Source organism: Oratosquilla oratoria, chromosome 25 (genome assembly GCF_046742065.1).
Source record: "Oratosquilla oratoria isolate Oo_2021 chromosome 25, ASM4674206v1, whole genome shotgun sequence".
NCBI classification, from domain to species: Eukaryota; Metazoa; Arthropoda; class Malacostraca; order Stomatopoda; family Squillidae; genus Oratosquilla; species Oratosquilla oratoria.
The window spans coordinates 25,755,188-25,773,239 of record NC_134801.1 but is presented as its reverse complement, the minus strand read 5'-3'; the positions used below and the strand labels follow the sequence as shown (position 1 = coordinate 25,773,239).

Genomic DNA, 18,052 nt, shown 5'->3' with positions numbered 1-18,052 from the left:
ATCAGAGTTTTAGAAACTCTAGGTTTGAGGAAAAAAAAAATCCAACTTGGGCAAAAAATTTGAGGTCCAGATTCAACCCCTGGGGATATCAAATTGTGTGATGCAAATTTTTATAGATGAGAAATATTAAGACATAAGCTCTGTCTATTGGAATCAGTAAAAAAAAAAAAAAAAAAAAAAAAAAAAAAAAAAAGTTTGTTTATGCTAGTATCTTTCATATAATTAAAAAAGGCAAACACCATATTTATAAATTTTCCATAAAATGTAAACATTTTTCACACTTAAAGCTCATAATCTACCTTTATTAAAATAAAAATAAATAAAAGTACATCACTAGGCTATTATATATAAAAAAGGGGACATCAAAACAAAAATAAATTGAAAAGAAAAAATAAATAAAAGGCAATGTCATGGCCATCTTCGACTTCAGAGCTAACAACAAACAAATAAAGGTTGTTTATTTTTGTAATTTTCATGTAATTAACTTATAAGTGAACACCTTGTATTTACAAATTTTTGTCAATTCATAAGTCCCAAACAATCTAGCGATTTTTGCAACATGTTGCTACTTGTACAGAATCTGCACAGATAGTTGTAGTTTAGATCTACATGTTGGTACAGAAGTGTGTGTGTAATTGGTTGTTATGGTTTACTAATGAGCCTCATAGAATATAAAGAATTAAAATATAGTCTAAAACCATTCTAAAATGTGTCATCTTATATATATTTTTTTTTACAGATTTACAGAAATTACTCATAGCAATGTCTACATCTTGGCTATTAGGCCTTTCCAGCAAAATACAATGGTTTGGCACTTGAAATACTACCAAAACCCTACTAAAAACATATGAAGCACATAACAATCAATCTTAGAATTGTGACTGATGTCCTTATTGAAAAGTATGATGGAAGATTAAAAAAAAAAAAAAAAAAAAAACTCATTGTTGTGTGTGAACTCTTGGACACTAATAATGAATAACCCTACAATACTTAGAACTATTGAAAACAATGAGACTGAGCAACATTTACATATCTTCAAGCAGTGATTTTAGTGACATAACATCTTCAAATTGGATCTATATCTTTTGAGTGTGTCGTGATTCAATTCCAACAATATGAAAATAGTGCTCACCTAGCAGTCACGGAGAAAATTTAAGAGAGTACTTTTTTGCCGTTAAGGAAGTGTCCCACCCCTTGCTTTACTCTTCCAACTCTGAATAAGTGTGTTTAATTTAGGCTAAGAGAAACAAAGGAAATGCAAAATATGATAAAACAGAAAATGTAAAAAATAGTGTGAGTGATTTCTTATTCATTAAGAGTTCATTTGTTTGTAGGATATAGTAAGAGAAAAGAAAATGCAATAAAATGATAAAACAGAAATGTAAAAAAAAAAAGTTGTGTGCAGGCAATTTTTTCATTAAAAGTGTGTTCATTTGTTTGTAGTCTCATTTGGAAAAATAAGATAGGAACACTATTTTATACAACTGTAGTTTGTTATCATGTTTATATTATCTTTGAGGCTTAGGTAGGAAAATAAAGGGTTTTGGATGGTTTTATACTTTTTCCAAGTGCATGACCCAAAATGACATATTTGATTTAGCAATGGAAAAGTCCTGTGATAGTTGGTTAATCAGAACTGTACCTGGTTTCCAGTACATTACATTCCGACAGGTCTTATGTTGGGTACCTGTATGTGGAAGTCCTGTCAGATGGATATTAGAGAGAACCTTCCCTGTTGTCCATCTTCAAAAATCCATTAACCTCTTCAATACAAGCCAAATTCTCACATACAGTATCGAATGCCTGATGCATTATGATTCAATTATGCATCACAATACTGGCATTATAGAATATAAAGTCACAGCTGTATTACTTGTTCTCTTTCACTATGAATATCAATAACCACAGAAAAGACAATCAACCCAATTCACAATACAAGGGTCACTCAGATACAACTACAAAATAAATATAATCAAGATGCTGACACTGGCATCCTCATATACCCACTCATGCCTCATAATGCCCACAAAGGTCATTGTATAGATGTGGTTAACATCCTCACCCATCCCCCCTATGTGGGGGTTCAGCCTCAAAGGGTTGACAGTCTTTGGACTGAGCTTAAGATTTCTATAACTTCAACTGTATTTCCACCACCTTTTCATATAAGAAAGTTGACAAAAGGAGATTGGTCCCCTCATCCTCCTACTATTAAATGTTTGTGACAATAACAGTCCCACACTGATACAACAGTCCAATTTTCTTGTGTGGGAGGGCCAAAGACCACTGTGGGGCAAGAGATTTCCAGTCAGTGAAACTATTCAATTACGTAAATATAAAATTAATCTTTAAACTACTTGCCTGTCTTCAAATAAGATGAAATCATGTTTAACTGCCAGGTCCTTTAGGCTGCTAATGGTGCTCTTTGAGAAGTCTTTGATGATATCCATATGAGTTTTGAACAAGCAAATAAATGGACCTACCTACAATAAAGGTATGACAAGATTTTAAAATAGTGAAAAGTTATGTCATATATATTTTTTTTTAATCAAATCTACAAATACCAATACATAACCTCAAACCTTTTCAGCTAATTCCAAAAGTTTTGCAGAGGTGTCAACATCAGCAGCTACACAAAGATTCGATTTCTTCTTCACCATGAGTGCTAACAGTTTCTGAGCCACAGGGTGGACAGTTGTTTGTATTCTTGAACCAAAGCTCATCTCTGTCCTATTTTTCTGTACAAGGGCTGCACTCAAATAGTGATACCAAAATATTATAAGAGGACTTTCACACACACTTAAAATTAATAACTAGAACCCCCCAACCTCAAACAAAATATAAATCATATACTTCTAACAGTATGTCAAATGTAACAAGGATGGACCCACTGCAATGCAAACTGGTGTCACTTGTATACAAATTCATGCTAAACACTGTGAAAGAATCAATTTCATTGACACTTTGAATAGGCTAAAAGATGATTTTGTCCAAGCTGGAACCACAAAAAAAGTTTAGAAATAGGTATGAAATGGTGAACAAGAGTTGCAATCTTGTGAGTGTAGCTCCTTTCCTGTATACTAGAATTAGGTCAATTTCACTACCTGAACTTGTCATCCAAAGGGGCTTGCACTTAAGCCTTTGTACTTGGCCCAAGTTATCAACTCAAGTATCTTGGTTCCATTTTTTCATACAACTAATAACAGTTTCCCTCTTATCAACCAGTGGCAAAGACATAGAATGAGGAAAGAGAAGAATGGAAATTGGGAAAGGATACCACTGATCAATGTAAACAGAGCAAAATTATTGTTTTATTGGCAAACAGAGACACAGGGATGGAATGACCAAGATGAAAGATAATGGAATAGTCCAGGAAGATGCAGAAATACAAGTTGATATCATGAATAAAAATTTCCAGTCTATATTTACATAGGAAAGTGAGTCTATGGGAGGAAGAAACAATTAGAAACATTGCATCAAATAACAGTCAATGTACTGCATGACAGATGGGTGAATGGATGGGTGGGTGGGTGGACTGAGTACCTGGGTCTGGAGTTTCTGATAATGTATCCTCAAAAATTAACAACACAAGATATGGAAGTACACTGGAGATACCACGTCCTGCCAGCAAGAGGTTTTTCCACCATCAGAGAAAGGAGGAGGATCCAAAGAAAAACAACCTTCCACTGAGCTTGACACCACCCTGTGCAAGAGGACACACCAACCCTACCTCCATAATAAGGTGCAGCCAAGAGGGGCCAGTACATGGTCTTTGGACTGGTTGGAAACTTTATCACTTAGAAATTGTCTCTTATTTCAGTTCTTTTCACATAAGGACTACCCTAGTCCCTACACTCCCAAAACTCTTGCTAGTAGCTAGATAGAGAAACCATCCCAAGCCTATAAACATGTACAGCAAATACAATCAAACAATCCACTCCCCCTGGTCTCTTGCAAAAGGCCTACAGCCTTCAGGTAATTAATCAGCAACAGCCTCTGCATGGATCCATAAGTCACACAAGGAAAATATACAATGTTGTTGTTTAGGACTGTTAGTGTGGGGCACTGTAGTACGAGGTGTTCTGTGTCTTTTGGGTGGTGGTTTCATCTGGACAATTTGAATCTAAGGCCAAACCTACTCTGTGTTGGTACTAAATGTTGGATGGTGTTGTGAATGTGCATTTTTTACCAAATGTTTCACCACGCTCATCATGGTCTTGAATCATATGTTAAATTCTTGTCTGACAGTTATTACCCTCCTGGATAAGAACTTGGAGCTCTTATATGTCCTGATCTTTGGGTAATGCTGTGGGAAAGTTTTTTCTGTGAGAATTTATGTCTGAATGTTGTTGGTGGAGTAGAGAGTTTGGTGATCTGTCTTGACAGGCTTGTTTAGTCAAACGAGTGTGTGTGTTTTTGTGTGGATGTTTTGTGTAGTACTGGTGGTCTATCTACCTATATATCAAGGGCCTCTTCCCCTTTACAAGAGAAGAGGTCAGTCCTGGCATGCACCTACCCCACCCATTCCACTCCCATCCATTACCCATTTGTTTCCCTCTCTTAGTTCCTCATGAATGAAGGGTCATCCCTGTCCCTGCCTAGGTCAGAAGCAAGATAGAGTACATCCACACCAGGGCCAACAGTTTCATTTACAGAGTGACCTTCCCTCCTCATCCCCTCATGTGAAAAATGGAGATGAGGAGAAATCCCTTCTGGCCACATCAAATTATTGTCCATACACAACCATTCTCCACTCACACCTATCTCCTCCCTTCTCCCTTCCCTGTTCAACAGATATTCCCCTTTGGCTCAAAGGCCCTTTCACAATCATCCATCCATCTCATTTTCACCCTTTCCCTAAAGTTCACTCCATCTCTGCTTTCCACACTATTTGCTAATACAGGGACTTAGAAATTTACCATATGAAGACAGGCTTAAGCATGGTTCACTCAAGCAATGTTTTGGCACCCAATTCCCATTTTCACAACAGCTTTTCCCTTGCTCAAGCAAAGTGAGAAAAAGCTGCAGAAAAAACAAACTTGGTGCCAAAACATTGCTTGTGTGAACCGTGCTTTAGGCATCTTAATTTACACTCTTCAGAAAGATGAAGAGTGTGGGGCGATCTAATAAAGGTATTCAAATAGGTCAAGGGCTATGACAAAGGTGATGCAAGTAAGGTCATCATATTAAGGCAGCAGGGTAGTACTTTTAGTAATAGATTTAAATTGGATAAATTTAGGTCTCCCCTTTATGTTCTTAGGTTCTAATCTTTCCTCACTCATTCTTTTCATGTGCCAAATATACTCTAATCTTTCATCAACCCTACTTGCCAGCTCCCTTTCTACCTCTGCTCTCCTCATCACCTCATTTCTCACTCTATCCATCCTTGTAACCCCAACCATACTTCTTAGGCACTTAAATCTATTTTGTCTCTTAAATCCCATGTCTGCCTCTCATACAGTGTTGCATTCATCCCAATATACCTTTCTCATGATAATTTCTCCCCCCCCCATCTCCACACCCACTTCTCCATTCCCTACTACATGTGACCCTAAATAAATAATGACTCAATGGGTAAAAGAGAATACCAGATACAGAAATAATGAAGAACAGTCGAGACTAAACTTAATATTTATGTCGAGCTTGAAATTGTGGATATTATTGAATACAAGACCCCACTTGGGAAGAGTGACCACATACTACTTGAGCTTGAACTAAAAAAGGAAATTTATCTGGGAAGAAAAGAGAAACACAGAAAAGGAAGACTGATATATAACAAAAAGGATTTTGACACTCAGAAAATTCTTTCAAAAAGCAAGTTGGGAAAATTTCTTTAACGAAGAAGCATAGGAAAATAAATGGATATTAAAAAAAATCTATGAAGGAGTGGATAAATATATACCAAAACAAAATCAGGAAAAGGTATAAATTAAGTGCTGCTGCAACAAAAAATGTAGCGAGGCAAAAGATAGAAGAGAGCTGAAAAAAGATGGAAAAAAAAAAAAATAGCGAGGCAAAAGATAGAAGAGAGCTGAGAAAAGATGGAAAAAAAAAAATAAGTGGCAAACATATCAAACTAAGAAATGAATATGTAAAAATACATACATACATACATATACATATACCAAGGCTTTTTCCCCCTCACAAGGGAGGTAGCCAAAAAGGAAAAGGCATAAAAAACACTCCCACCCATTTCATCCCTAAATACACTCCACACCCCTCCCACCCTTCCTCTCATCTGAGCACCTCCTGGATGACGGGTCATCCCTGAACCCTGCCCACCGCCCTGGGTCAGAAGCAGTGTCGCAAGACACAGTACATCCACAGCAAGGCCGCTTCATTTAATCGGCGACCCCCCCTCTCCGTCCCCCTTTGCATATAAGGAGAGGACGGGGAGAAATCCCTTCGGGCTGCGTCAAAATTTACTCACACATACTACCCCACCCCCCACCCCCCCGCCTATTCCTCCTCATGTCGTCACAACATCATCCATATACAACCATTCTCCACTCACCTCTGTCTTCCGTCCTCTCCCTTCCTTCCTCAACAGACATTCCCCTCTTCCCCAAAGCCCCCTTCACCCCATCCATCCACCTCATCCTAGGACGTCCCCTCATGTTCACTCCCTCCACATCTGCCTTCCATACCTCTTTTACTAGTCTTTCGTCACTCATTCTTTCCATGTGTCCAAACCATCCTAATATTCTTTCATCAACCCTCTCTCCCAAATCCTTTTTCACCCCTGTTCTCCTCCTCACCTCCTCATTTCTCACTCTATCTAGCCTAGTAACCCCCACCATACTTCTCAGACACCTCATCTCAAACACATTCAAACTCCTTCAAACTATGTAAAAATACATAGGGGAGAAAAAAGAAACTATGAAAAAGACATAATAGACAAATGTTAGGAGCGACCTATAGTATTCTACAGGTATGTAAATGGTAAATTAAAAAATAGACAGGAAATAGTGAAAATACATCAAGGAAATACAGAATATATAGAAAATATAGAAATGGCTGAAATTATGAACAGACCTTTCAAATCTGTATTCACAAAATGTAAATTGGGAAAACTTCTTAAATGAAGAAAAAGATAGAAGAGAAATGGAATATATTAAAAGAAATTTATAATGAAGGAATAGACAAATATGTACCAGAGCAGAAGCAAGAAACTGCGTACATTAAGTGCTGGTACAATAAAAAATATAGCGAGGCCAAATATACAAAAGAGACAGCTTGGGAATGATTGGCAAAAATAAAATAAAATGAGTAAGTGGCAAACATATATCAAACTAAGAGATGAATACATAAAAATATGCAGGGAAGAAAAGAGAAACTATGAAAAAGACATAATAGACAAATGCAAGGACCAACCTAAACTATTCTACAAGTATGTGAATGGCGAATTAAAAGATAAACAAGATATAGCAAAACCGCATCAAGGGAATGACAAATATATAGAAGATGTAGGAATTGCTGAAATTATGAACAAACATTTTAAATCTGTATTCACAATTGAAAGTACACATAGTTGGGAGGAAGGACAGAAAGATCCCCCCCCCAATAAAAGAAATAACTGTGACACAGAAGGAAATATGGGACCATATAATAAACCTTAACCTCTTCAGTACGGGCCAAAATCTCGCGGGCGTACGATGTGCCGTAATAATACTCGCATCATAAAATATAGTCACCGCTTATATCGATCGTTCTCTCTTTCACCCGTGAATTTTGATAACCATAGAAAATGTGATGAAGACAGTTTAGAGAGTATGTCATTACGCAGGGGCAACTACAATAAATATAATCAAGACGCCGATATGGCAGCCTCGCGTATCCACTTGCTCCTCATGCCGCCTACGTATGCGGCACCGTATGGAAGGGGTTAATGTCAGAAATTCACATGGTCCAAATGGAATTGCAAATTGAATACTGAAAGAATGTATAGACGAACTAATGGACAAAATACGTAAGATAATTGATTACTCGCTCAAATAAGGAAAGGTACCACAGGGTTGGAAAAATGCGAATATTGTACCATTATATAAAGGGGGGATAAGGAAAACCCAACAAACTATAGACCAGTCTCCCTTACAAGCACAATAGCTAAAATATGTGAAGTTATCAAAAGTAGATGGACTAATATCTGGAAGAATATAACATACTGAATCCAAAACAATTTGGCTTTAGACAAGGAAGATCATGTGCCAACTTGATTTGCTTTTACTCAAGGTAGAAATAGTGCAAGAAAGGGACAGATGGGCTAATTGTGCTTTCCTAGATTTACAAAAAGCATTTGATAAAGTACCACACAAAAAACTACTAAGAAAACTCAAAATAATAGGTGGTGTACAAGGAAAGTTATTGAAATGGATGGAAGATTTCCTGCATGGGAGAAAAATGAGGGTGGTACTTACAGACAAAAACTCGACCTGGGAAGAAATGATAAGTGGAGTCCCACAAGGTTCTGTATTGGCTCTGATAATGTTTGCCATATATATAAATGAAATGGATGAAGGTATGGATATAGATGCAACTCAAAAAAAGTGTTTATATATATATAAAAAAATATGTTTTATAGAAAAAAAATTGACAAAAAATAAATAAATAAATAAATAAATAAATAAAATGGATATTTTCTTTTTTTCGTCTTTTTTTAATATTTTGTTTTATGCAGCTCCTGCCACTTATCCACCACTACTACAACCACAGCCATCAACCAGCAGGGATTCTACTGCTTCAAGCAACATCCCTACTTTCCAGCTTGAGTTGGATGATTCAGAAATGGAATATTCTGAGGGCTCAGATTTCCCCATCTGATATAAAGGAGGAACCTCAGGACTTGGATTGATGGAGTCAGAAGTTCAGAGCCTACTATATCTACAATGTCCGAGTCTGATGCCTGTTCCTAGGAACCACCACCCCTCCAGGGGATGGCCATGACAGAAGGCTCCTTGTACTCTCTTCTTGATTTTTCCAGGCCCATAGACCATGATTAATCTGTGCATACCTTATTGTATATCCTATTTTATGTGTATGTTTAACCATTCATGACGAGGAAATTTGGAGTGTTTAATCTTTGAAGATTATACTAAGAGTAAATTTTGTAAGGTAGCCATACTGGCCCATATGCAGTATCTACACTTGTTGCAGCATCTGGGTTCTGACTAAAAAGGTCAATTACTTGTTTATTTTTATACTGTGTCTGATGTCTCTTTGGATAAGGTAGACACGCATATGTGGAGGGATGAATCAAGTACTTACACCGGTTTTCATATACTTGATATTTAATATCTGAACAAATTTGGACATGTAAAAAAGAAATAAAAATAAAATAAAATAAAAAACAAGTTTTTTTTAACTTGCAATTAAAAAAAACTTTTTTTTTTGCATCACAAAGTGTGGAATGTTATATGAACTTCTTTGCAGATGATGCAAAACTACTAATGAAATTAAGTACTGAGGAAGACTATGAATCACTAGAGAGACCTGGATAAAGTTTGGGAATGGAGTCAAAACTGGAAAGTGAACTTCAACATCAAGAAATGTAGTATAATGGAGTTTGGAAAAAGTACATACATACTGTACATACATATACCAAGGCTTTTTCCCCCTTACAAGGGAGGTAGCCAAAAAGGAAAAGGCATAAAATCATTTCCACCCATTCCATCCCTGAATACACTCCACACCCCTCCACCCTCCCTCTTATCTTAGCACCTCCTGGATGACGGGTCATCCCTGCACCTTGTCCACTGCCCTGGGTCAGAAGCAGTGTCGCAAGACACTGCACATCCACAGCAAGGCCACTTCATTAAATCGGCAACCCCCCCTCTCCATCCCCCCATGCATAAAAGGAGAAGACGGGGAGAAATCCCTTCGGGCTGCGTCAAATTTTGCTCACACATACTACCTCACCCCCCATCCCCCTGCCCATTCCACCTCATGCATCACAATATCATCCATATACAACCATTCTCCATTCATCCCTGTCTTCTGTCCTCTCCCGTCCTTCCTCAACAGACATTCCCCTCTTCCCCAAAGCCCCCTTCACCCCATCCATCCACCTCATCCTAGGACGTCCCCTCATGTTCACTCCCTCCACATCTGCCTTCCATACCTCTTTTGCTAGTCTTTCTTAACTCATTCTTTCCATGTGTCCAAACCATCCTAATACTCTTTCATCAACCCTATCTCCCAGCTCCCTTTCCACCCCCATTCTTCTCCTCACCTCCTCATTTCTCACTCTATCTAGCCTAGTAACCCCCATCATACTTCTCAGACACCTCATCTCAAACACATTCAAACGCCTTCTCTCTTCCTCTCTTATGTTCCAAGTTTCTGCTCCATACAGTGCTGTTGGCACAATCACTCCTTCATACAGTCTACTCTTAGCATCCATTCCCAAATGTCTATTCCTCATTACACTCTTTAATCAACCAAGGCATTTACTCGCTTCTCTCAATCTACATTCTACCTCCACCTTCACTCCACCTTTTCCTGCCACATTTGCACCCAAGTATCTAAAACTATCCACTTCCTCCAGTCGCTCTCCCTTAATGCTCACTTCCAGTCTACTGCCACTTTCACCCCTTGTACATCTCATCACCTTACTTTTACCCACATTTATCTTTAGCTTTCTTCTATCACATACTCTCCCAAACTCTGTCACCAACTTCCTCAGGGCAATATAAATATGGTACAAAAGAAGTAAAAAAAAAAGTTAGCTCAGAAAGGAACCTAGGAGTAATTATTAGCTAAATTACATCACCAGACAAGCACATTAACAAAATAGTAGGCGAAACCTTCAATTTACGAAGATCAATGAAAGTGGCCTTCAACTACTTGGATGAGGAAGTTGTAAAGAAAATATTAGTCACATTGATAAGACCAAGACTGGAGTACACTGTGACTACTGACATCCAATAAAAAAAAAATATATATAAAGAAATTAGAAAGAATCCAAAAAGCAACAATAAAGATGGCACCAACACTCTAAATTGACATACGAACAAAGATTGTTCAAACTGGAACTACCAACCCTGGAACAAAGAAGAGAAAGAGGAGATCTACTGGCCACTTAAAGAATTATGAAAGGGATGAAAGTCCTTGACAGAGAAGATTTACTAATGTGGGATAAAAGAAAAACCAAGAGGACATGAAAAGAAACTCAAAAAGGATAGTTATAGAAGAGATCTAAAAAAAAAAATGGTTTCCCACACAGAGTGGTAGATAGCTGGAACAAATTGGATGAGTTAACAGTGTGTGCAAAAACAATACAACAATTTAAGAACAAACTAAATGCTGAAAGATACAAAGACTGGTCACTACAAGCATAGCTCTATTCCCATATAATACAACGTAAATACAACTATGTAAATACAAGAGCTTGAAATGAAGCTGAATATCAAGAAATGTTATTGGGGTATTGGTTGGATGTTATTGTGGTAAAGTATCATGCAGTTGATACTTTAAGGTCTATATGGGGTGCCCCTAAGGACCAGAGCCACACATTTTGTCTGTGATAGAGAAGGACTCTGTTCACAGAGAAATGACGACACTTTTATTATACTGTGAATGTCCCTCCATTATGCTGTCCCCCAATCCCTTGTTACTGTCCTGTACCATTTCTCTGAATATTCATTTCCTTTTTTTGCCTACCCTGTGGTGGGAGATAGAATGCTGCTACCAAGTATTCTCACTTGGATCATAAGAGGTGAGAAAAATGGGACGGGGATTAGGACTAGGAATCCTTCTCCTGTAGCCCCAAAGGGGACATTCCTAAAAATAGTAAAGGCATAAGAGGGTCTAGGAGTTCACTACCAGTACCCTAAGGTTTGGGTCTTTTAATGTGTGTGTGTGTAGTAGAGATGAGAGTAAGAGGGAAAAGATAGGCAGTATGTTTGTGAGAAGAAAGATGGATGTGTTGGCTTTGAGTGAAACTAAATTGAGAGGGAGGAGCAAGTGTGAGTTTGGAAGTGTAGTGGGGAGGTTCTCAGGAGGATGAGAGAGAGAAGGTGTGGCTATACTAGTAAGTGAAGAGATAGGTAAACATGTAGTGGGGTGGAAGAAGGTTTCTTCAAGGTTAATGTGGATGAAGGTGAAACTGGAAAAGGAGATGTGGGTTTTTGTAAGTGCATATGGGCCTGGTAGTGAGAAGAGTGTAGAGGAAAGGGAGGCTTTTGGATGAATTTAAATGAGTGCATAGAGGGATTAGGGAGGAACGTCAATGTAATAGTATTGGGAGACCTTAACCCATTCAACTCCGATGACAAGATGTCTTGTCATTTGGTCAAATAAAACAAAAAATCATAAAACACCAAAATGTTTGATCAAACACCAGAAAAATATGACGTCAGTCCTCGCTTCGCTCGCAGCGTAGCGCGTGCGAAGCGAGGACTGACGTCGTATTTTTCTGGTGTTTGTTAAATGATTTTGGTGTTTTATGATTTTTTGTTTTATTTGACCAAATGACAAGACATCTTGTCATCGGAGTTGAATGGGTTAATACAAGGGTAGGAAATGAAGCAATAGACGGAGTGGTTGGGAAGTGTGGAGTTCCAGGAGAGAATTGTAGTGGAGAGTTGATGGTGGAGATGTGTCTAGAAAGAGTTGATGATAGCAAATACAGTGTTCAGGAAGAAAGTCAAGCACAAGTACACATGGGAGAGGGTGGTGGAGGGAAGGGTGGTAGATAGAATGTTAATGGACTATGTAGTGATAGACAGGAGTATAATAGGAAGAGTTAAGGATGTACATGTTCTAAGGGGAGAGAGTGGGGGGATATCAGATCATTTTCTGGTGGAAGGTAAGTTGAGAGTGGAGGATAGATGGAGAAATAGGAAAAGGACAAAAGGTAGGGAGGTGCTTAGAGTGAACTGCTTAAATAGAGTGAACTGCTTAAATGAAAAAGAAAAAGAGGAGTACAAGAGGAAACAGAGAGGAGTGAGAGTGACAGATAGAGTAGAACTAGGACTGGAGGAATGGGGATGGTTCAAAGAGGACATGACAAGGTGTGCAAAGATGATGTGTGGAAAAAGGAGGATGCGAGGAAATAGAAGGAAGGGTAGAGTGGTGGGATGAGGAAGTAAAGAAGGTTGTAGAAGAGAAGCAAGCTTTCACAGATTGGCTACAAAATAGGACAAAGGAATCATATAAGAGGTACAAAGAAAGAAGTAAAGCATAAGATAAAGGAAGCAAAGAGGAGAATAGATGTGAAAAGGGGTAAGAGTATGACAGAACATTTTGAAAGTAATAAAAAGATGTTTTGGAAAGAAATTAAAAGAGGAAGAGGAGGTGAATCAAGTAGAGAAGAAAAGGTAAAAGGTGCTGATGGAGAGATGATAATGAAAGAGAAGGCAGTAAGGGGAAGATGGGCAGAGTATTTTTGGGAGTTGCTAAATGTGAAGGAGGATATGGAGGGAAAGGTAGTTGCAGTGGGAAGTGCTAAGAAAATGACCATGATGAGTGAGGAAAATGTAGGAGAAATAAGGAAGGATGAGGTGAGGGCAGTTGTTAAAATGATGAGAGCAGGTGAGGCACCTGGTCTGGAAGGATGTCATGCAGAATGTCTGTAAAAAGAAGGTGCAGTTATGGTGGACTGGCTGGGGAGGTTATTTAATGTTTGTTTAAGAGAGGGTAGTCGTCCGGGAGGTGCTATGATGGGAGGGAGGGTGGAGGGGAGTGGAGTGTATTTAGGGATGGAATGGGTGGGAATGATTTTATGCCTTTTTCTTTTTGGCTACCTCCCTTGAAAGGGGGAAAAATCCTTGGTGTATGTATGTATGTATATATGTAAGAGAGGGTGGAGTGCCAGAGGATTGGAGGAGTGCCTGTATAGTTCCACTTTACAAGGGAAAAGGGGACAAATGTGAATGTAGTAGTTTCAGAGGGATTAGGTGGTTAAGTTTAGTTGGGAAGGTTTATGGGAGGGTCTTGATTGAGAGGATTAGGAGAGGAACAGAAGGAGTAATTGGTGAGGAACAGTGTGGGTTTAGGACAGGTAGAGGTTGCGTAGATCAGATTTTTGTGGTAAGACATATGTGAGAAAGCTATAGGAAATGGGAAGGATGTTTTTTTGGCTTTTATGGATCTGGAAAAGGCTTATGATAGGGTACACAGAAAGGCACTGTGGGAGGTATTGCAGATGTACAGGATACAAGGAAAGCTTTTAGGAGCTGTCAAGAGTTTTTATGAGAGTAATAGTGTGTGTGTCAGGATTAGAAATGGAGAGAGTGGTTTGAGGTAAAGGTGAGACTTCGTCAGGGATATGTTACGTCACCCTGGCTGTTCAATTTATACATGGACGGGGTGGTGCAAGAGGTAAATGCAAGGGTGGTGGGTCAGAGATTGGAGATGGTTAAAGAAAATGGAGAAAAGTGGGAGATAAGCCAGCTGTTGTTTGCAGACAACACTGCACTTGTGGCAGGATCAGAGGAGGGATTGAGGAAGTTAGAGACAGTCCTCTGGCACGCTCCCCTCCCTCAGACACACATTACACCTTACTGTCCAATCTACAAGATAAATAAATTCCCTTTGTCACTGGACAGAGCCCTCCCTTGTCCCCTCATCACTCCTAACACTCCACCACATTCCCAAACTCACACCTACCCTTCAACTTGGTTTCACTTATAGCTAACACATCCAATATCCATCCTCATCACAAACTGCCAACCTCTTCCTTTTTATCTATACCACAATGATACAGCACTGTATGGGAGCAGAAACATCTATACCACAATGATGAAGCACTGTATGGGGCAGAAACATGGAACATAAGAGAGGAAGAGAGAAGGCGTTTGAATGTGTTTGAGTTCAGGTGTCTGAGAAGTATGATGGGGGTTACTAGACTAGATAGAGTGAGAAATGAGGAGGTGAGGAGGAGAACGGGGGTGGAAAGGGAGTTGGGAGATAGGGTTGATGAAAGAGTATTAGGATGGTTTGGACACATGGAAAGAATGAGTGAAGAAAGACTAGTAAAAGAGGTATGGAAGGCAGATGTGGAGGGAGTGAACATGAGGGGACGTCCTAGGATGAGGTGGATGGATGGGGTGAAGGGGGCTTTGGGGAAGAGGGGAATGTCTGTTGAGGAAGGACGGGAGAGGACAGAAGACAGGGGTGAATGGAGAATGGTTGTATATGGATGATGTTGTGATGCATGAGGTGGAATGGGCAGGGGGATGGGGGGTGCGGTAGTATGTGTGAGCAAAATTTGACGCAGCTCGAAGGGATTTTTCCCCGTCTTCTCCTTTTGTGCATGGGGGGATGGAGAGGGGGGGTCGCCGATCTAATGAAGCAGCCTTGCTGTGGATGTGCTGCGTCTTGCAACACTGCTTCTGACCCAGGGCAGTGGACAAGGTGCAGGGATGACCAGTCATCCAGGAGGTGCTAAGATAAGAGGGAGGGTGGAGGGGTGTGGAGTGTATTCAGGGATGGAATGGGTGGGAATGATTTTATGCCTTTTCCTTTTTGGCTACCTCCCTTGTAAGAGGGAAAACGCCTTGGTATATGTATGTACAATGATACACATCTAATGACCCAATTATTTGGATTCTGGTTGGAGTCCTCCCAGACCCTCTTACTCCCAGACTTTTAGGATAAGTATACAAAGAGCAGGATCCCTAGTCCCATCACTCAGTCTCATTAAGTTGCCTTTTATAATGTGCATAGAAAACACTACCACAGAATTCTTTCCACCCACAAGGTACTGGAAGTGGTGGAGTCACAAATAATAATGGATAATTTCAAAGGAACAGCATAATGGAGGGATAGCTGTAGTACAAAAATAGCATCATTTCTCTATGAGTAGAGAATTTACTCTAACATACACAAATGATGTGCATCTCCAGTCTATAGAGGCATCCCAAAACAGTCCTGTGGGTGCATGTTACCATGAATCAATACCTCAGTACAGGGACTACACATGCAGTACAACGAAAACTATTCACCTGTACAATCCATTCATGTTAAAAAGTACCGAATTAAATCTTACTTTTTCTGAAGGTTGCTTTACCATCTGCAACAATGGACGTCTCATTATGACAGTTTATGAACTCTATGACAGAATCTGCAGTTGCTTGGTTGATGCGACTGTGCTTCAAAAGAATAGCCATCATCTGTTCAAAGACAGGAAAGACAAGTTATTGTTTTTCCTATCAAATCAATAGACAAGCTAAAAGAGTGTGGAAAGCATTAGTGGATGATGGGAAAATGAGATCAAGGATAAAGTATTTAGATTTGATGAAGGGGACATTGGATGCAAGAGGAATGTTGGCCAAGCAAGTAAGAGAGTGCAAAGATTGGAGTGAATTGAGATTGGTTGTAAATGGATGATGAAATGATGCAGCTCCGAAAAATGTTCTTTTGTTTGTTCCATATATTTTTCAAGTAGACGAGGAAGGGGTCTGCCACATAATGAAGTGGTAGGGGGTAAAACCACTTCCAGCTGTTGAGCACTGCTGTGAAAGTGCCGTTTTGATGAATTACTTTTGACTACAACAGTGGGGCAGGGGACAGGACCCTTCATCTCTGTGCTAAGATGGGAACAACAAATGGATTTTTGGTCTTGTGGAGTGGGTGTAGAATGAGTATGCTTTGAATCAGCCATCTTTTTGGTTAGGAAAAGGCCTTTTAGTATATGTATAAATCAATTCCAATATTTGTGGACATAATCTAAAAGGTTACAAAAATTACTCTTCTAATCCTCCGTCTGGACACCACTACCTAGTCCATCAATGCCCTCTCAACCACTATCTCTTCCAACAACCTTCCCATATTTAACCATGCCTGTCACTTCTCAAACACAACATGCCACCAACAACTCCCTTTCTAAACATCCCCAGCATCCTCCCTCTATACTGCAGTTCCCACCTGACACCCTCAACCTTCCCACCACTCCATCCATCAGCTCCTCATATCCAACTTTAGTATCAAGATCCTCCAATACTACATTTACATTCCTCTCAAAACTCTATACACTTGTTTAATTCAACACAAAGTCTACCTCTTAATTTTTTCCATTATCAAGATCATATGAACTCTCCCATCCCAATTTCACTATCACCCACACCATCCTTGATGACACTTGCCCATACACCCTCCCATCTCAATACTCACCAGCAGAGATACTCCCCTTCCCCCACCCACTCCTCATCTCCAACACTCCCAAATTTTAACCCACCCCTCCCCAACAACAATTCTTCACTTAAAACATATCCACCTGTCTTCTAACAAATGTACCATCAATCTCCTCCTCCCATTCTCATCTGGACCATGAACACATTCAATCAATGACCCAACTGATAGGGTTCTGGTTGGAATCCTCTCAGATCTTCGAACATTGATTTATCAATGGAGAAAAACACAAGAGTGGAGGATCCTTAGTCCCCTCACTCCATCCCATTTAGTTGCCTTTTATGACATTCATGAAAAACTGTGACAGAATTCTTTTCTCTCATCCTAGAAGAATCAGGAAGAGGTAGAGTCACAGATGGACAGGATCAAAGGAAAAGCATAAAGGAGGGACAGCAGTCATACAAAGTACCATCATTCCCGAGATATTTTAAACTGACAGACAAATAATATTTTGCCATGGTCAGTATGGGTACTTCCACAATAGTCCCTAAAGTATTAGCTGCAAGTTACCATGCAGTCAATACACCAGTATGGGGAAAGAAGAAATGGAAGAAATCCCTTCAGACTGCATCAAAATATCATTCACACATAACCACTCTCTCACCTCCTCATCCCCTACCCCTCCCTTCCTTGCATCACAGTACTGTATCATCTATACACAGCCATTCTCCACTCACCCCTATCTACTACCTTCCTTCCAAAAAGAGACATTCCCCTCTTGCTCAAAACCCCTTTGGCAACGTCCACCCATCTCATCTTTGGTCATCCCTTCAAGTTCAATCCTTCCACCTCTGCCTGCCACCCCTCTTTTACTAATTAATTATTCTTCATTCATTCTTTCCTGTGTCTAAACCATCCCAATACTTTTTCATCAGCCCTACCTGCAATCCCCTTTTCCACCCCAACTCTCCTCCTCATTTCTCAT

The 18,052-nt window shown here is 39.5% G+C and overlaps 1 protein-coding gene across 3 annotated transcripts in view; it reads right to left on the bottom strand.

Moving 5' to 3' along the window:
- Positions 1-2,358: 2,358 nt before the first annotated feature.
- LOC143038874 (uridine 5'-monophosphate synthase-like) overlaps positions 2,359-18,052 on the bottom strand; it is a gene marked incomplete at its 3' end in the record, with an annotated part of 45,222 nt that continues 29,528 nt past the window's right edge. For all 3 annotated transcript variants that reach the window (XM_076208536.1, XM_076208537.1, XM_076208538.1), the window contains 3 exon segments: positions 2,359-2,480; positions 2,580-2,746; positions 15,986-16,109. In XM_076208536.1, the coding sequence (XP_076064651.1) occupies positions 2,359-2,480; positions 2,580-2,746; positions 15,986-16,109 (413 nt within the window).